A 21,895-nucleotide genomic window follows, 5' to 3' on the forward strand; every position below is an offset into this window, starting at 1 on the left:
CTGAGCGAGGCGCGGGGGCAGCACCGAGGGTTGCGATCCCGTTGCCGGTCCCGGTCCGGTACGGGGGCGACACTGAGGGTTGCGATCTGTTGCCGGACACGGAAAAAGACAAAAAAAAAAAAAAAATTTTTGCAGAACTATGAGGAGTGAAAAAAAACAATTCCAAAAGGTTACAAGCTGTATGGTTCCATTCATACAACATTGTTGAAATAACAAAATTATAGAAATGAAGAATACATTAGTGATTGCCAGAAGTCAATCAGGGATGGGGTGGTGATGGCGGTGAGAAAGGTGAGTGTGGCTATAAAAGGACAACAGGAGGAATCCTTGTGGTTAGGGAAATTTTTTATATTTTGACTTTTATCAATGTCAATATCTTGGTTGTGGTACTGTTATATAGTTTTTTGAAATATTACCACTGGGGAAACTGGGTAAGATACATGGAATCTCTCTGTATTATTTCCTACAACTGAATGCCAATCAACAATTATTTCAAAATAAAAAGATTAATTTAAAAAAAAAAGACATTTTTCTTCATCTGGCAAATTTTATTTTTTATTTATTTATTTATTTTTTTTGTCTTTTTCCGTGTCCAGCAACGGATCGCAACCCTCAGTGTCGCCCCTGTACCGGACCGGGACCGGCAACGGGATCGCAACCCTCGGTGCTGCTCCCGCGCTTAGCTCAGCCAGTGAGCGGGAACCGGTCTGTATGTGGGATCCGAACCCTCGGCGGGAGCGCCGCCGCGCTTCCCAAGCGGCGCACCATAGCAGTGCACCACCGGGCCGGCCCAAAATTTTAAACGATAAAATTCAATGTTGGTTCTCATACACCATTGGTGAGAATATAATGCTCAATCAATGTCCTAGAATCCCACTTTTGGAAATCTAGCCTGAGAAAATAATTCTAAATAACAGTACTAAGTACAAAAAGAAGTTGCAGATGCAAAAATCACAGCTGTAATAATAGTTTGAAACAATCAATATGTCCAAAATTGTGAATGGTTAAATAAATTATGGTATACCTAACTGGTAGAAATAAGAAATTGGAACATCAAAATGTTGGCAATGATTGAATATAAAAAATATCTAAGTTATCCATTCCTTTCACTTTATATCATAGAGAAAAATGAAGAGAGAAGTGGAAATAGGGAAAAGAAAGAAGAAGAGAAAAGAGAAGGCAGACAAAAGGAAGAGAGAATCAGGGAGGAAGAAAGAAGAATCCAGGGGGAGAGGAGACAGGGAAATAAAGAACAGGTATATGAAAAAGCAAATTATATCTTCCTTTAAGAAAAAACACTAGACCAAAATCCAAATTTTAATAGAAAATTAGGAAGCCAATCTTCAATTTAAAAGGATACTTCAGAATCAGTTGCTCTCATAATTTTAAATACTAAAAAATGTTCATACTACATGAATTTCATTTACACAGATGTTAGACTATATTTGTTGTGTAGAAGATATAGCTATAAATATAAATCTTCAAATAAAAGAAATCATCTGTTTTGCTCACACCTTTCTAGACTCTACAGTGTAATACTGTGGAATAAATATCAACCTTCTTTGAAATGTCATGAGTTGTGTTTTCACACTTCCCAGTAAAATGTCACAAGAATATTTCCATATGGCATTCCAGTGAAAAGTAGAAATGAAGTTCTACAGAACTCTATTCAAATTTTACACAGAGGAAAACATTCTTCCAGTTCATTAGCAAACGTGTGCAAAGACAAAGGAAGCTCCCTGTGGATAACAAAAACAAGTTCTGCTACTAGGGACCACTTCCCAAAACAGAGGAAAGGATTAGAATGGAAAGGATTAAAGAAAACTGAAACAGGTACAAGATGGTGAATAATGATCTCTATATTTTATGTAATCTTTGTAGCTATCCATTCGTCACACTAAATTTAACTGGAATGAAATCTTAACTATTTCAAAGCCAGTCTTCTGTAACCCTCAGGCTGCCAGATCTCAAGCTCTGGACCTAGAAGAGGCCAGAAAACAAAACAAAACAAAAAACCCTCAAAATATATTTAATAATAAACAAGCAACATCCAGAAATGACCAAAAATGCCTAAAATTAGCTGGCAATTCTAAGATTACATATAATGTAACTGATCAGATCTCAAACCTGAAGAAGCTCTTGTAGTAGCTGATAAATTCAAAAAAGATCAGCTCTAACAGAAAATGCTCAACAATCATTTGCTGAATGAATGATGTATATGGAAGTATCAAACAAGAAAAGAGAAAAGAAGGGAGTAAAGATGTGGTGAACAGCAATCACAAAATCAAGTAACTGTTGGTAAAGAGAATCCCTCACTGATAGCAGAGATGAGAAAAGGCAAATGAGAGAAAAGAGGACAAAGATTAGAAAACACCCACTTAAAAATTGCAGACATTGACTTGTACACAGAATATATATATAGAATTTTCAAAATTCAACAACCAAATAGAAAGGGGCAAAAGAGGAGATATGGTGGCAAATAAGCACATGAAAAGATGCTCAACATCATTAGTCAAAGGGAAATGCAAATATTTATTAGAATGGCTAAAAAAAAGTTGACATTACACAACAACTGTACTCCTAGGTATTTATCCCAGTAAAATGAAAACCTATGTTCACACAAAAAACTGTACATAAATGGTTATGGTGGCTTGATTAGTAATTGCTAAAAACTGGAAATATGCTAAATATCCCTCAAGTGGGGAACGTTTTAGTCAGATGCCCACTGGTAGGCCAGTCAGTGCTGTGCTAGGCAGGTGTTATGCTGCCCAAAATGGTTGCTTCCACTGTAACCATGTGGATGGGGAAGGAGGGAGCATCCCCCGGAAAGCAGAGGGATTGGGCACACCAAACATTTTGTACTTACACATGGCATGAACAGTCTTTATCCTTACAGCAGTTACAATCCTTAAAAAGTATGGTAAATTCAAACTAAAATGGTCATTGTCTTAATTAACAGGTTTTTGCTTCTGATTAAGAACCTGATACCAAATTTATTACCCATAAATTATGTACCTTTATAGGATATAAAGGCTTCTAAAGCTAATATGCAATAATTTTAAGAGGGCAATAGGGTAATGATAACATAAAATTCCATTTACTATGATACAGTATTTCCCCACTTGAGATTGTCAATTCTTCAATGATGGGCTCGAAATACATAAACAATCAAATAATAGAAAGATCAAATAGAACCAAATAGAATCAGTGGCCTACACACACAGTAAGCATTTCAAATTGCTAAATGCATGAAGTACAGTCAAAGCTTATATCTTAAGGCTTTATGATTTGTTTCATTTTTATCGTAATAAAGCCAAAGGTGAAGAACCACTTTAATCAGGGCCAGGGAAGAGAAGAAGATTTTTGGAGGATGAAATGTTTCAAAAACTTAGAACTATAAAATGGCTTATTGAGAAGCTGATCCTGGAATGTTTGTTTTGCTGATTTTTTTTTAACATAGCAAGAAATAATCATTAGAGATTAAATTATTACATTAGAAAGTTTTCTGCTTCTTTGAGCTGCTTTCTTATTCAGTTGCAACAGCTGACTTTGCATCCACCCTAGTTTTGCAAGGCACACCTGCCTTTAAAATGAATGTATCAACTCTTAATATGCAATAAATTTTTCATCCTTTGATCTCTTATCACATCATGTTACAAAACATCAAAGACTCTAAAGCTGTGTCTTGAATAGTAGCCAGACCTCAAAACACAACTTTGAGTTTGATCCTGAGCCCATAAAATCAGAAGGCTTGCAATCTCAGCCACAAGTAATTTTTTTTTAAACCGCTGAAATGGTTCTTTTCTATCAGGAATTTTAAGGCTTAAAGGATTAGATAAAAATGTATGGCTAAGTAATGAGTTTTTTTGTAACCCAATGGTCTGCCTCCTAACTAGCCATTATTTACATAGTAGCAGGATCCTCCAGTGTTGCCCTCATCCCAATAGGCCACTTTCCTCTGGATTCCTGAAGGAGAAATAGGTTTGTCACACAGATTCCCAAGGTAGTTCCCTGCTACCCAATCTAAGTCTCTGCCTTTGGTCATCATCACTACAATCAGCTTGGGGTTCCAAATCCCTGCTCCCAGATCCTTTCAACTCCTATTCACTGTCTTGCCTCCATAGACTGGTTATTTTCTCAACACCTTGTTTACCCCAAGTGTAGAAAACTGCTCCTTCTCCTTCAGTCAACACATATTAGTATGTAGTTCTTTTATCAAAGGTTTAAGGGAAACAAAAGGTAATTATACCATGGCCCAGAAACAACTTCAGATTGAATTCTACATATTGCTATTAGAGGTTCCTCAATTTTCCTGATCATATTTCTCCTTAAGCTCCCTTCCTTGTGTCATGGTTATCGAGTGTTCTCTTTCTCTTGCTCCAAATCTTTCTCTTCTAGATCTCTCTCTTCTGTTTCCTACTCCTATCAACTTCAGCTAAACAAGGCATTTCTCAAATTTTTGTTACTTTACTTTGCAAAGGTATCTAAGCTCTTTTCTTCCAATATTTTCTTTCCAGACAGTACCTAGAGATGTCAACCTTTCACAACTAAAAAAAAAGCCCATCAATGTATCCTCTAAACCAAAGTTCACTTTTTTTCTCTGTGATACATACTCCATCTAAATCTGCAGCCCATCCCTAAATTAATAATTTTTCCTTCCTGTTATAAAAACATAACAGAAATTTTATAGTCAAATAACTGGTGTGCTCTTCAAAGAAGCACAACAGAGGCTATTCACTTGCAGAAATGATGTGATTATCACTCAAACTAGTTTGAATTATCTTCTTAATAATTTACTAATTCCTCAAGATAAATAGCTTACTGATGTGTGTCAGGACACCTTCTTTTGGTTCAATTCCTTTATCTGTTTTGATCTTTCATTCTCTTCCCTACATTCAACCAACCAACCCATCAACCAACCATCCGACACACCACTAGGCATGTCAAGAGACCAGGGGATGGGGATTCTGTTTGGTTAGAACAGGTTCTGAACTCAGGAAAAATTTTATCAAACTGTCACCAGCTTATATAGATACTTTAGGCTTAAGAAGGGCTAATCATGCCTGCAGTCCATAGAGATACACAGCACATTTCGGCAAGCAGGCTAATGATGCTGCTAATAATGCTGCCTTCTTTCTGAAACTACTGTATGTAGTTGGTGGAATGCTTAAAATCGAACTGCCCTAAATTTTAACTGCTTTTCATTCGTTCATTCATTCAACCAAGAAGTATTTATTTTCTATGGATTAGAGGAGAAGAACAGCTGCATATACTGAGTGTCACATTCATTTATAATTATGTTCTAGGCATTGTGTTACATCAATTGAATAAAGTTAATAACTGTCTGCTGTTTTATTACTGCAATAACAGATCATCATAATGATAGCCTTGATTCATCAATAAAAACTTATTATATTTAGCATATTATTCTAGAGGGGAGGCAAGTATATAATACATTTACTTAAAAAAGTAAAGTAATACACAGAAGTAATGAACTTAACTTTCTGCATTTGAAGACTTATCTTCAGCTATATGAAGAATTCAAAGATTCAGAAAGATACTTCTTCTTTTCCCAAGGATTCCAGAGAGTAAAAGTTTATTCTACTTGATAATATATCAAATCAATTTTTAGGCAATTGAATATTTAGTTCCAAAATAATTTTTAAATAATCTTCCTCTCTAAATTTTCAATTTATTTTTAGTACACTATGCAAAAGAAGGGAAACCTGCTTAACTGTTTCTTACCATTCCATTTTGGTTATTTGAGCCAATGCTAAACAAAGTTGTCAGGTACCCAAAGATTTTCATTGGTGTACTCCTTCCTATCTTTGCAATCTTGGAGAGCACTTTGAACCTATGCTGTTCTGTGGCTGCTCAAGGCTTCTCTAAGTCACTGCACCTGATGACAGCTCATCCCTGAAAACATAACCATTTTTAGTCATACTGCCTCTAGCACCCAACTGCAAATTGGGCTAATTTCATAAACTCAAGTGAACATATGATTTAATGATGACAATAGCTTAATATGTTTGTTTGCAGGGAAATGTGCAAAACAACAGTAAACATATAAAAAACATAATACTGTAATCCAAGAGTAGGGAATCTTTTTCCTATTTATTGCCACTGAACAATTAAATCTAAATCTAAAAAAATAATTGATTAAAAAATCAAGGGTTGTAATAAAAACAAACCAGCTTACATTTAACTTTGTTCTTTAGTTTGGGAGGAAATAAAAATACTACTACCTGACATTTCTATATAGTTTGCATTTGTATTTAGTGTTCTCATATAACATAACATATATGTATATGTTTTTATCTAGTTTAATATTTAAAACAATGCTGTAAGTTCATATTATTCCTATTTTATAGATGAGAAAACTTAGACTCAAAGAGGTTAAGTTACTTTACTATCAAATAGCAGAGCTGGGGCTCTAAACCACTCTAATTCCAAGTTGGGTGTTTTTCCACTATGCCACAGCTCCTACAAATGTTCATAATATTTAATTTTAACTAAATAAAAGAAACATAAAAGCATATAAACACAATAAGACTACACTTTAATTTCACATATAGCCAGTTTAAAAAGGAGATAGGGGCCAGCCCGGTGGCGCACTGCTACAGTGCGCTGCTTGGGAGTGCGGCGGTGCTCCCACTGAGGGTTCGGATCCCACATACAGACCGGTTCCCGCTCACTGGCTGAGCGAGGTGCGGGCACGACACCGAGGGTTGCGATCCCGTTGCCAGTCCCGGTCCGGTACTGGCGCGACACTGAGGGTTGCGATCCATTGCCGGACACACACACACACAAAAAAAGGAGATAGGATGTAAGATGGAGAGAGCAAGAAAGCAAGTAAAGCAAGAGGAAAAAGAGAAAAGAAACTACGTGCAAGAAAATGTCAAACACAGAGAAATAGAATAAGGGAGGGCAAAAAAAAAAGAGAGATGTATCTGAAAGGAAGGATGAGTGTAAGTGTGGGTCCGCTGGGTTCTCATTCAGTCTTGTGTCAGCCAACAGGCATGACTGAGCACCTCCTGAGCAGTCCTGATCTGCTTTCCTTCTCCTCCACTCCATTCAGCCAAAATCTTCCCCCATCTCACCTGTCCAGAGAGCTGTGGGCTAGTATTTGACAGATCCCCAGACCTTATCTTGGCCTAATCATTGTAATCACTGTAATTAGTTTTCCTTCCATTTGCTGAGAACAAAACTAAAAGCAATTCACTTCAGAAATCTGCATCTCCATCTCAGAGACTTAATGGAGATCCTAGCACTTACCCCGTCTACCAAAGTATTATGATAGAAACAAACAAAGCAAAACCAGGACTTCCATCACCTAAACAGTCAATGACCAAACATGTGTACACATTTTTCACTGAAAAAAATCACTATTCTAAGTTAGATATAGTATACTTAATAAAATGCCTACACATATTTACCACTTATATTTCTAAGTTTTTGTTTTATTTAATCAATTTATTATTTAGGTAAATTAGGTATAAATTACCTTCAAAATGAGATAAATATCCTATATTACTATCATTTAAAAACTTCCTATATCATTGATATAATATTTTAATTAAAAGAACTGCCTTGGTATATACTGCCTGAGTTTGAATCCCACCTTAAGCTCTTAGTAACTGAGTGACTTTGGGCAAATTACATAATATCTTTGAACCTTAGGTGCTTTACCTATAAAACAGGGCTAGTAATGCAGTATTAACCACAGATAGTTTTAAAAATTAAATGAGTTGAGTGCTTGGAACTATACCTGGCATATAGTTGGCGCTCAACAAATGGTATCTATTATTATTATTCTTAGCTATTAATTGTTAGCTATTAACCTTGCTATCTAGCTGCAAAAAACATAACTATATCTCTTTGTTTTTTTAAAAAAAGATTAAAGTGGCTTTAGAAGTTTTAGAAAATGTCTGGTTTTTAAAATATATGTGTAGCAATAATAAATAAGACGAATACTGATAATCATATATATTAAAATCAAAAAGCAGAATTGTCATTCTTTCACAAATAGTTTACCTCAAAGTCTATCAGCTGTAGGTCAGCTATCAGTGTCACCAGCAGCCCACTACTGTAGAGTTCTTGTGCTAGCTGAGCCACTGCTTCTGTTGGGGGTTCCTTGTCATTTGTACCACAAAGAATTTCTTTTATTGCTTGCAGTGATTTTGACACTTCTTCTGAAGCCTAGTGAGCAAAACAGAATAACAGTTTTCAGGCTATAAACAAGTAAACAAAAAAACACTTCTTTGGCCCTGTTTATAATCAAAGACCACAGTACAGTTACAAACAAACAAATAAAAAAACATGTAGTAGGCACCGCTTTTTTGTTTTTTAAAATGTAACTAAAATTCATTTCTATAAAAAAGATCTCTAATATTTTTGCTTAGTCAACATAATTGAAATAACCTTCCTTTAAGCCATACTCACAGTATAATTTTCCTAGAAATTCAATATAAATTTCATTCATGAGAATTAAATTGACCGTGTTTTGAAGACTTGTCAGTAGCTATTAGTCTTTATTTAAAGCATTGTGTTAAGGTTTTTCAACAAATTCCTATTCTCCCGATTTTTTAATGGATCAGGTATAAAATCATAATTGTCCCAACACATAAATTTTGTCAATCCACTTATTCCTCATATATAATCATTGTCTGTTTTGCTATCTATGAACCAAGATTAGATTAGTGGGTGTTGGGGCCTCAGGGAGGGGAAATGAAGAATGAATGCAAATAGATACAGAGTTTCCTTTCGAGGTGATAAAATATTCTAGAATTAGAAAGTGATAATGGTTACACAACATTGTGAATATACTAAAAACCACTCAATTGTACACTTTAAATGATGAATTATATGGTAAGTGGATTGTATCTTAATAAAAAACGTTTTCTAGTTCTGCTGATTTTTAACTTTATGGAACAGTACATGTACCCTTTCATGATTTGCTTCTTTCACTCAACATTATACTTGGGAGATTCATCTAATGCTGCTGCATGTGGGCAGCAGTTCCGTAATTTTCATTGCTCTATATAGTATTCCACTGATGGCTGTACCGCAACTTCTTTATTGATTCTACTGTTCAGGGACATTTAGGTTGCTTCCATTGAAGAGTTATTATGAACAACAATGCTATGAACATTCTTGTACATTTTTCCTGGTGCACATGAGCAAGAATGTCTCTGAGTTTATACTAAAGAGTGCAGGATTTTAGCACATGCACATCTTCACATTTCACAGATAATACTAAACAGTTTTCCAAAGAAGTTACATCAATATATACTTTATCACCCACAGTGAATGAAAGTTCTCATTGTTCTCCATCCTTATCAGCACTTAATATCATTGGACTTTTCATTTTTGCCAAGGTATTAGGTGTGTAATATAAATTCATTGTGGTTTTAATTGGCCTTTTCTTGATTACTAATAAAAATAAGTAAAAGTTTTTTTTTTTTTTGTCTCATGCTATTTAGATTTACATTTTTATGAAGGTCATTTTTTATTTCTATTTGGGCCAATAATATTTGGCTCACTATTACAAAGTACACTAGAATTAAAATAAGATATTTCTAAATCCCTTATAGAAACCTAGATTATATCACATACAGGGATACAAAGGTACTATGAACTCAAGGGTATTTCTTTTATAGATATGTTGAGTCTTGCCCTAAACTAGTCACTTTAAAGAGAAATGGAATATGTAGGACTCAACATCCCTTTGAGCGATTAACTAAAATACTAAAAGACCTTACCTGTGAGGAAGCCCTGGTTTCTAAGACCTTAACACAATGAAAAAATGAGGTTGCACTGTGACAGAAACTAACAGTCAATCTTTAAATAAACACTTTTTACCCTTACGTCAGTGTAACATTATACACCAGTGCAAACTCTTAGATCTTTAAGTTCTGTAGTCTAGATGGATCCAGGGTTGGTAAGCTCTAGACAGTGAATCAAAAGTTCAAGACAATAGACTAAACAATTATCAGTTGCATAAAACCTAAAATCAACTAAAACGTATTTATAGAGACCATACCTGGGATTCTTCATTAAGCTTTTACATTGGTTTTTGGCCTTGGAATGCATGTATTTTAATAATAATGTTATTGTTTTAGCTCATACCTTGTCTGTCTTTTTATCTTGCTTTTCCAAAATGGCCATGTTGTCTTTCAGAATTTTCACAATTTCTGCTGGATTTTTCTGTGATTTACTAAACAGAGGCATTTTTTTCATGTATAGAAATTTCTTCTTCCAATATGGAATCCTAAAAACAAACAAGCAACTAAAAATCATAACTTTAACTCAATGTGTTTAAATTGTCATACCAAAATGTCTTATAAGTTTTCAATAACATCAGTTCAGTAATTTGAAACATTAAATATAATCAAACTAAGATGACTTTCAAGTTATATGCCAAATTTAATACTATAAAGTTTTTTGAGTAGGATATTTTAAAAGCTTTACCTGAAAGTTTTTACTCAAAGTTTAAAATTTTTCCCACAATAGAAATACAATGATTATGCAAGAATGGGAAAAGGAATACTTTTAGAAAATAAGCTGATATTTAAAACTAGATATTGTCACTAAAGAGAGTGATAATAAAATAAATGATTAACTAAAGCAAGTAAAACAAAAGTGGGATTAAGATGTATATACTGTCGTAAAGCAATATGTAAAGGCATACCACTAACTACTCATGGCAATCATAAAATTGTAATGTAAAATTACTAAGAATTCTTTATTTTCTCTTCAAATATTCATTTGGCTGTATTCACTGATGACAATGTGTCTTATATCCTCACTGCCATGGTAGAGGGTGAGGAGAGTGAAGAATAGGTATCAATATAAGCTGTTGAGAACACCTATTTACACAGAGGAGAAAAAGCCAAATATGGCTGTCATCTGCTGTAATGTAAGTATTAGGGAAAAAATCTTGCAATTGAAGGCTCCAGCTAGTAAAGCCATATTCGTTAGTTCACATTTATTGACAAAAATATTTTACAGAAATATGATGCATTAAATCAAAGGTTCCCATGATCCAAGCGCCCAGAGATGACAAATATTATGTTTGGTATACATATTCCCTTCAAATATATTTTAAACAAAAATAGAATAACACTAAACAAAGTATTTCACAACTTTTTTCCAATTTTACATTTTGAATACCATTCCATGAGTGTATGTTTAGATCTACTACGATATTTTTTATAACAATACAATTGAGCCTGGAACAACACGGGTTTGAAATGCATGGTCTACTTACATACAGATTTTTTTCCTGATGTATTTAAATGTTTTTAAAATGTATTTTCTCTTCCTTATGATTTTCTTAATAACATTTTTGTTTCTCGAGCTTACTTTATTGTAAGAATATAGTATATGATACATATAACATACATAATATGTGTTAATCAACTGCTGATGTTATTGGTTAGGTTTCTGGTCAACAGCAGACTAGGAGTCAAAAGTTATATGCAAATTTTTTATTGCTGAGGGGAGTCAGTACCCCTAACCACCTGTTCAATGGTCAACTATATAGTATGCCATTATGTAAAAATACATCATAATTTATTTTATCATTACCCTATTGATGGAATTTGGGTTACTTTCACTTTTCCTCAATATTTTCATTAACAATATTGCAATTAATCAATGAAGAAAGATTATTATACACAAATGAATACACCAGTTGATAGCAGCACCCTAACTAGCTATTCCCATGGTATAGCCTAGGCTATGGTTCCAAATCCATCATCTCCCTATACTCCTGTCTGTTTCTCAAATCTGGTTCCTCAGGATTTCTGCCAGATCTGTGAACTACCTTATATCCATCCAATCAATTCCTTTTAAGTAACAAAATCCATATTTGTGGTTTGTGATCAAGAATTCCAATGGGATACGACATACGTGTTATGAAGTAGAAACCAAAAATGTTGGTGTAAATTTTGATGATAAGAAAGAAAACTTAAAAAACATTTCCTGTTTCAGTAGGGATCCTGGGGCTATGCCCCAACTCCCCAATTGGGGAGCGTATGTGTTAAAGGAACTTGTTTGCTCTCAGTCCAAGGAAAAGTTTGAATACACAGTAAGGCATGCCAATCAGCCTCTAAAGCTAACACCAAAAGCTGTTAGAGCATTCAAAGATAAAATATGTGAAGATCATTACACTGTGATTCATAGTGCATGGTGTATTGTGCAAAAAAAGAGAGACAGCTTGGGAAGACAGCTTTTTGCTTCTATAAAACACAAAAATAAAATTATAATGGGCCGGCCCAGTGGCGCACTGGATAGTGCGCCGCTCGGGAAGCGCTGCGGCGCTCCCGCTGGAAGGTTCGGATCCCACATACAGACCGGATCCCGCTCACTGGCTGAGCGAGGCGCGGGAGCAACGCCGAGGGTTGCAATCCCGTTGCTGGTCCCCGGTCCGGTACGGGGGCAACACTGAGGGTTGCAATCCGTTGCCGGACACGGAAAAAGACAAAAGACCAAAAAAAAAAAAAAAAAAATTATAATGATATACTAGGTTTTCCTTTAATAATCTTTTCTTTAATAAGCAGATATAAACATTAACAAAGGTAGAATGTATTTAAAAGTTTATGTAGTGTGGGGGTGGGGAGGGTGCTGAAACAGCCATTGGATAGTTGGGCAGATCTAGCCATCTGCTGCTTACTACGTGGGTCATCCTGTGCACATTATGTGACCTCTCTAAGATTCTGTGTTCTATCTGTAAATGGAAAGCACTGTGCACAGGGCCTTGTACAAGTATTCTATAATCTTTAGCTGCTATTATTATGAAAACTTCTATGGCAGAGTTAATGAATTATTTCATTAATGAGAAAGGGGAAATAGTTGAGCTATGATTCTGTTTTAAGTGTCCTGGACATTTCTGGCTCCTTGAGTCAATTACACTTTTTTTTTTTCATTATTTTTTTAAGTATAAATCTATTCTCTGTTAGTACTCAATGTACAAATATTTAGCATTAAAACAGAATTTAAAAAAGAAGCCAAGTGCAACCATGTAATCTCTCCTTTTCTCCATGTAGTCCCACCACACTGAGGGAAATTTCAACTAATACTCCTTGACATCACAACAGTACAAATTATGATATGGTATCATATATATATGATATGGTATCATAAGTATATGATATGATATGGTTTCTGTCCATCACCTATTGCTCTACTTGGTTCTCATCCTATCAAGCTAATTCTAATGTTAATTTGCTGAAATTACAAACGTTTTCAGAACTTCCATATCAATATGGTAGTTAGCCAGCATTTCCTGATTCACTATCTCCCAACTTTTCATTTGCTTATTGGTTCATTCATTTATTGATTTAAATTCATTTAATAAATACTATGAGGGCTGGTCCGTGGCTCACTTGGGAGAGTGTGGTGCTGATAGCACCAAGGCCACGGGCTCGGATCCCATATAGGGATGGGCAGATAGCTCACTTGGGAGAGCGTGGTGCTGACAACACCAAGTCAGGGGTTAAGATCCCCTTACTGGTCATCTTTTAATAAATAAATAAATACTCTGAGTAATTACTAAACATAGGCACCTTGCTAAGTACTAGGGATAGAGAATAAACAAGAAAAGCATAATTTCCACTCTTTGAGGCTTACTGTTAAGGGGAAAAAGCAAATGTTTTAGGGGCAAGGGGGTTTTATACAGGGAGAAATAACACAGTATAGTGCCTCTTAATACAGTATTCTTTTTTGAATTGTTTTTATATTTTAAATGTACTATTTACTGTAATAACTAATATAAAATTCATTTAATAATGATTTAAAATTTCTTAAGATCATTATTCTTCAACTTTGGGACCCATCTTTTGAGGGAAATCAAAATTCACACTCTCAAACTAGGCAGGTCCAGCCCCAGATCCCCTGCAAATTAAGGAAGAATTCTCCTGCCTGCCCCAGTTCTCCTCAGACCATGGCTAGCCCCCACTCCACTCCCATCCTGAACACCTTCCCCATCACCCACCAACTTAGTGCTACGCTTCTTATTTTCAGGATGACTGTGCTACTACACAAACATAAGATACTTAAACCTCCATTTAGGCTTGACTGATAACTGATCCACTGTGTGATTCAAAAGTAGTTATTGCCCTGTATGCGTGTCATTTGTTCCATCTATAAAATGAAGGGGTTCTTAAAGTAATATAGAGCATCATATATTGAAATTAGATAGGCCATTTACTATAGGCTCTAGGTTATTCATCACTATTCCATATCCATTCTGCGTCTTTAACTCCTAGTATACATCACGGCCAAAGATAAAGTGCTTAAGGAGGAGACAAAAGGAATGGAGAGTCCTGAAAATGGTCCTTCTGGGTATATAATGGTGGTAGTAATTTTTCCATAAAGTCTTCCTCAGAGTTTTAAGAACATACATTATATCTTAGGAAAGGAGGCAGGAGGGACAGAAGAAGACGCCATGTTAGCCCAACAGACTGACACTAGATGAATGCCTGCAAGGCACTGAAAACTGTGTTGAGGCCACATACATCCACTTGCCCTCAGTGTTATCCTGACAGCGGGCCAAACAGCACACAAATGTTAGTGGACCGACACTGGCCCTGTTGCACTTTTCCGTTTTCAAGAGCAAGTAAACGGATAAGCAACAAATAGCAGGTTCTTTTTTCTTTCTTTCCTTTTTTTTTTTTAAAACAACATAAGAAAAAGAGGGAAATGCCCTGCAAACTTACAGGAAAGGTTTTGTGCAAAATTAATTCTCTATGAAACTAAAACAGACATAATTAAAGAGAGAGAGAGAGAGAGAAAGGATTTAGATAAAAAGAGAGCTGGCCAAGATAAATGACCAAAAACATACATATACATATATGTGCATACACACATGCCCCAAGTGCAACATGGTAATCCAAATCTGCATAGAGCAGAAATGATACTACAGAAAATCACTGAGGGCAACTACAAAGTACAAAGTTAGCCTACATTTATTCATTCAAAAAAATATTTACTGAGCACATACGATGTTCTAGATACTGGACTAGGAAATACAAAATAAGCTTCAATGGGCTCATAATGTAGTAGGAGATACAGACACAAAAATGATTTTTCCAGAAGGCCAGAAAACATTGAAAAACTAAAATGATGGAGAAAAGATATAGAGTGCATATAGATATACATCTTTATATCTATATAAGTATTTTATAGTGATATGGAGAAGACAGAATGTTATCCCATAAGAAACAGATATTACAATAACGGGGGGAAGTGGAGGAAGTCAGCAACAAAAGGAACTAAAAATGGAGGAGAAGCAATAATCAAACACACAACAACTTAAGCATCAAAAGGATCTTAACCTGATCTTTTAAAATTTTGTTCTAGTCGAGACTGATGAGATCTAAAATTCAGTTCATCTTGTCTCTTTTCAAATTTCCTCTCTCAAAGAACATTCCAACAAAATGACCTTAAACAAACAAAAAAGCATAAAAATCAGATTGTCTTTGGAGTTCCATAAAATTAAATGCCATAAAACCATAGAGAAAATCTACGAAGTTCTGAGAAGGAAAGTCGGTAACCTCATTAATTAAATCTCTAGCCAACATATCATTTATGTGTGAACAGATTATGGACACTTACTAAAAATTTAACTGAAAGATGAGAAGGAATCAACCCCACAAAGAGCTCAACAAAAGTAATGCTAAAAAATCAGAAACAGTTTTTGAAAGGGAGCCTTTATATTGCTGGTAGGACATGTGGGAGGGTGAGAATCTATAATTATAATTCATTTAAATGGGAATAAAAATAAATAAGAATTCAACTAAAAAAGTTAAAAAGGAAATGACTCCAAAAATCTCCAAGAAAAGAAGGATGGAAATGATAATGATAGAAGTAAAAATAACTGAATCAGAGAAGTAAAAGAAAAAGAAGAAATCTCTGCTAGGTGTTTGGTCCCTGTTTCTTCTGATGATAGGTCAGTCTGCCCTACTTCTCCACCTCACCCCACCCCATCTTACCAAAAGGGTAGAAACATGACCCAGACATGAACAGACTATTCCAATGCCCTTAGTTAGTTACAGCAATTGACTCACAAATGGATTGTGACCCAATCTAATAAAAACAAAAAAGATGAAAGATAAGCATTCGGGAGAATGAAGAGAAAAGGGAACTCTTGTATGCTGTCGGTGGGACGGGAGTACAGCCATTTTTGGAAACTATGAAGTTTCTTCAAAAAACTAAAAATAGAACTACCATATAATCCAGCAATCCTACTTCTGGGTATAGCCAAAATATAAAAAAATATGTCAGTCAATACATCAAAGAGATATCTGCACTCCTGTGCTCAATGCAGCTTTATTCACAATAGCCAAGATATGGCATCAACCTAAGTTCCATAGATGAATGGATAAAGAAAATGTGGTATGTATATACCTAATAGAATAATACTCAGTCTTTAGAATGAGGGAAATCCTGTCATTTGCCACAACATCGGTGAATCTGGAGGACATTATGCTAAGTGAAATAAGACAGACACAGAAAGACAAATACTGCATCATTTCACTTGTATTTGGAATCTAAAACAGTTGAACTCATAGAAATAATGGTTAACAAAGGTTGGGCGCATGGGGAGGGTGAGAATGGGAAGTTGTTGATCAAAGAGTACAAAGTTTCAGATAGATAGGAGGAAATAAGGTTTGGAGATCTATTGCACAGCAGGGTGACTATAATCAATAATAATGTCAAAATTATAGGTAGATAGGAAGAATAAGTTCTGGTGCTCTAGGCTGACTAGAGCTAATAATATTATATGGCACATTTCTAAATTGCTGGAAAAGACTATAATCACCACAAAGAAAAGATAAATGCTTAGGTGATTAATATTCTATCTACCCTAAGTGAATCACTGTGCAATATATACATGTACTGAAACAACACACTGTACCCCACAAATATGTGCAATTAAAAATTTTTTTTTAAAATGTACTGGCCAGCCACCAAAAATGAACAAATAAATAAATAAAAACAAAGGAATATACCTATACTGGGTAAGTCTCATAATGCAGAATAAATATTTATCATTGTAAGCTAAATATGAAATTCTCCTTGATAAGTTTTCTGTGTATCAAACCAATAAAAAAGTTTTTCAAAAATAATACATTGTATGGGCCGGCCCGGTGGCGCACTGGATAGTGCGCCGCTTGGGAAGCGCAGCGGCACTCCCGCCCGAGGGTTCGGATCCCACATACAGACCGGTTCCCGCTCACTGGCTGAGCGAGGCGCGGGGGCAACGCCGAGGGTTGCGATCCCGTTGTCGGTCCCGGTCCGGTACGGGGGCGACACTGAGGGTTGCGATCCGTTGCCGGACACGGAAAAAAGACAAAAAAATAATAATAATAATACATTGTATATTTCAAAATAACCTAGAGTAAAATTCAAATGTCTCACCATAAAAAAATGATACGTAAGCAAGGTGATGGATGTGTTAATCAGCTTGATTTAATCATTTCACATCATATACGTATATCAAAACGTCACATTTGTAGCCCATAAATGTACACAATTATAATTTGTCAATCAAAAATAATAATTTTTGGGCCGGCCCGGTGGCGCACTGGAGAGTGCGCCGCTTGGGAGCGCGGTGGCACTCCCGCCGAGGGTTCGGATCCCATGTGGAGACTGATTCCCGCTAATTGGCTGAGCGCGGTGTGGGCGCAACACCGAGGGTTGCGATCCCGTTGCCGGTCCCCGGTACGGGCGCGACACTGAGGGTTGCGATCCCGTTACCGGTCAGTAAAAAAGACCAAAAGGAAAAAAATAATAATAATAATAATAATTTTAAAAAACCTTTAACAGGGCTTTCCACCTTGGAATTTTAATTTAAACAAACTAGTTTAATAAAATAGTAAAATATTTAAAATAATTTAAATAAAATATTTAAAGATGAAATAGAAAACAACGTAACAAGTCCCTATACATATACCACCAGCTTAAGAAATACAAAGCAACTGAAGCAACTTCATTGGTACATCTCCCTGCTCCCATCCCCCTCTCTCATATTGTGCCTGTTTATCATTTATCTTTCCAATACACATTTTCACACTTTTACTAACACTTATAGACAATATATGATACTGCTGTATACGCTTTAAACATTTATAGAAATGGTATCATACTGTCAGTTGCTTTTTTTAAAACCTCAGCATTATGTTTTTGATTTGTTTTGATACACATCTCTAGTTTATACCTCTCACCTGCTGTGTAGCTTCCCATTGTATGACTATACCACAATTTATATACCAATTTTCCAGCTTCTAATTGTTTTCAATTGTTTAGTATTACAAACATTGCTGTAATACAGATTCTTTTGCTTGTCTACATTTGTATGAGAGTTTCTCTAGAGTGGTGGTTTCAACTTTTTTAAAATAGTGATTTGTGGGAAGAAATGCATTTTACATTGAGACCCAGTACAAAAGAATATATAAATGTATTATTGTTGCATGAAACAATTCCTGCCCTCTGAATATTTTCCATTTTATTCTACCTTTTCTATCCTACATCATTTACAAACAGAGCTGACAATTCTCTGTTAATAGATTTCACTACCTGCTAATGAGTTACAATCTAAAGTTTAGGGGTGGGGGGACAAAAGCTATGTTCATCTTTACTAGACATGGCCAAACTGCTTTCCCAAGTGGTTATACCAATTTGCACTCTCACTGCAGTGTATAAGTCCCAGTTAACTTCCACCCTTCCCAAAAGTTGGACCTGTCAGAATTTTAAAACTTTGCCAATATGACAGTTGTAAAAGGTTGTCTCATTGTTTTAATTTTTATTTCTCAAATTACTAACAAGAATGAACACTTTCTTATACATACTTACTGGCTTTTAAACTTTATTTTTCTGTAAATTCATGTTTCTATATTTTGCTCATTTGTTTTAGGTGGCTGAAGAAAGCATATCAGCATATTGGAAAGCATACCAATACCAATTAATACAATCCCTTGCTTAAAATATAAATACCAATCAAGGATCACCAGGCATTTGAGGAAAATTAAGAAACAGAAAGAGAAATATAAAAATAAATAAATATAGCAACCCCCGGGGGGGTAGGGGGGGATAAAAATTATATTACAGTTACATCTCCAAAAGATATGCTATACTACCAAATCCATAAAATAAGAACAGACTGCTATGAAAAAGTAGTAAACAGTAAATGAGAAAACATTCTTGGAACTAAAAGCATGCATGATTAAATAAAAAATGCAATAGAATAGCTGACTGGTAGAAGGGTATAGAACTGAGAGACAAATTAGCATTTGAAGACCAAACAAACCATGGAAATCTGGAATGAAGAGCAAAACAAAAGCAAAAAAAAAAAAAAGCCTATTCAGAGAAAAAAGTTGGAAATATACAGGATAGAGCTGGATAGCCAGTACTGATTGAATAGGAATTCTTAAAGGAAAAAACAGAGATAACTGACAGAGAGAATAACAAAAAAATCAAGAAATAAAAAAAGAAAAAAAAAGGAAGAAAATTTCCTTGAGCTGAACATGTCTTCAGATTTAAGTAAACTAATGGTTATCACACAGAGAGAATACAAAAGGGCCCGCTCCAAGATACACTCTGAAATTTCTGAACTTTAAGACTAAGGAGAAATCATAGAAACTTCCATGGATGGGGAAAATACAGAGTAGCACCTAAGAACCAGACTCTAAGAGTAGAATCAAGATTTATAAGGATACCAAGTGCTAGAAGACAATGAAACACTGTTTACATAATTTTTCAGGGAAAAGATTTTTAACCTAGAGTATTGTACTCAAACTATTATGCGGGTGTGAGGACAAAGAAAAATTACCTAAGGATGAAGATGGAGAGGGGGTAGGAGGAAAAGAAAGGAAGAGGGAGGAGAAACAGGAAAATGAAAAAATAGTTGAAAAAGATAAGGAGTAGAGCAAAGAAACTGATAAAATTTATAGTCTAAATAAAGGCTGATAATATGACTTATGAAGCTTAACACAATTGCTGAAAAAGTATTCATGAAGTATTTTGTTAGAGGCAACATATTACAAAAATGACAACAACCTGGAAAAATACAAATAAAATTCTCTTATAGACTGTTCAAGGAAAAGGATACAGATAATGATTAAATCATGGTAAAATTTAAACATATTTGCCATGTATTTAATCACCTTGCCAAACTATTTTAAGTTAAGCATGTGGGTTTTCTAAAATCACATCTTACACAAATTAAGATAATTCTGTCTCTTGTATTGGTTGTTAAATATTTAATGGTGAAGGCTACAATAATGGATCTAAGGTACAGAACTTTCAACCACCGGAAGCAGGGAAAAAAGGAACAAAAATAGTTTGACTGAATCAGCAAGCATCAGGAATGGAAAAGAAAAGGAAAGAATAAATAAATAGTAAATAGAGAATATAAAACAATATGGAAGGAATAGGAGCAAACATTAACAATACAATACCACTTCTAAAAAAATCAAGACTCAAATTGGGTACACATGCACACACACAATTCAGCTATAAATTCTGCCATGGACATACCTAAAACAAAATGACACAAAAATATCGAGAATAAGGGGATGTATACATATATAACAAGTAATATTACAACATGAAAGCAGAATTCAAGACAAATTATATACACACACATTATAATGTAGATAATGTATTTAGTTATCACTGTGAATGGGATAGATTATTATATTCTATATACAGTATACAGAATATATAGAATATATACAATAGTCAATTCTTTTTATAAATTTAATAGTATCTTATATAAGTTAGGTAGAATAAAGACTATATTAAATATATTTTTTTATGTTGTAACCTTGATGCAACCTATGATATTCTCTAAGTAGAAGAACAAGTCACTGCTTGAAAAACAGTGAACAGAGGAGTCTGGTAGGGATTTTAAGGAAAGAGATAAAAGTTTAGAATAGCTATTGATAGAAACAGGAGTTCGTGGGAAGTGATTGAAATTATTTAGAACAGGAGTTCCTTGAAAAATTTAAATTATTTTCAGTTTAAATATGTTCAATGTAGATCCTAAGTAATATTGTAGTCAATAAAATCAAAGGCTATGTTTATAAAATAATATGCCAAATCATATTACTTAATAGAAAATTAATATAATTATATCAATAGGTCAAATTAAAATTATTTCAGTTGATGATAAAAAGGCATCCAATAAAATCAAAACCAAGAAAGACATATAAATCTCAGCTCAACAGACAAAATCACTGTCAATAGAGGCATTTTTCCTAAAAACAAGTAGAAAACAAAGACCATCACTATCACACTACCATTATTATATGTTCTGGTCAATACATTAAAATATAAGATAGAACTTAACAACATAAAATTTGGGAAGGACATGACAAAACTGCAATTCACAGACAATATGATCATATACATAAGAAACCTAAGATGAACAACTGGAATTAATAGGAATTAGGTGAAGCAGTTGAATACAGGATAAGCATACACCAACTAATACTTTTCATACATAATAACCAGTCAGAAAATATAATGAAAAAAAATCCCATTCATATTTACAACTAAATATGTACAATATCTATACCAGATCTATATTTTAAAAACAATAAAGCCTAAATTTCAAAAATAAGGATAATTACTATTCCTGAAATAGAAAACTTTCAAATGAAACTGAAAAAAATAGAAGATGTAGTTAAAAATGTACAAGATGTGTCTGTTTATCTATTCATCCCTTCAGCCAGCCACCCTTTTGAACTGTGTATATCCACAGAACAATTTCTGGAATGTAGCTGAGCTAATCATAATGGTATTATGAGATTTGCAGTAGTTTAAATTTTTCATCTAGGTATTTTTCTGCATTATTTATAATGAGCATATTTCTTTTTTTCTGAAACAA

The 21,895-nt window shown here is 34.6% G+C and overlaps 1 protein-coding gene across 3 annotated transcripts in view; it reads right to left on the bottom strand.

The window, feature by feature from the left end:
• The window catches only part of CAB39L (calcium binding protein 39-like), a 126,554-nt gene that overhangs the window by 47,607 nt on the left and 57,052 nt on the right, over positions 1–21,895 (bottom strand). For all 3 annotated transcript variants that reach the window (XM_008569927.1, XM_008569928.1, XM_008569926.1), the window contains 2 exons: positions 10,129–10,270; positions 8,035–8,199 (listed from right to left, as the gene is read on the bottom strand). In XM_008569927.1, coding sequence (XP_008568149.1) covers positions 8,035–8,199; positions 10,129–10,239 — 276 coding nt within the window. In that variant the 5' untranslated portion in view covers positions 10,240–10,270. The remainder of the gene's footprint in view (positions 1–8,034; positions 8,200–10,128; positions 10,271–21,895) is intronic.

Source organism: Galeopterus variegatus, unplaced genomic scaffold (genome assembly GCF_000696425.1).
Source record: "Galeopterus variegatus unplaced genomic scaffold, G_variegatus-3.0.2 Scaffold545, whole genome shotgun sequence".
NCBI classification, from domain to species: Eukaryota; Metazoa; Chordata; class Mammalia; order Dermoptera; family Cynocephalidae; genus Galeopterus; species Galeopterus variegatus.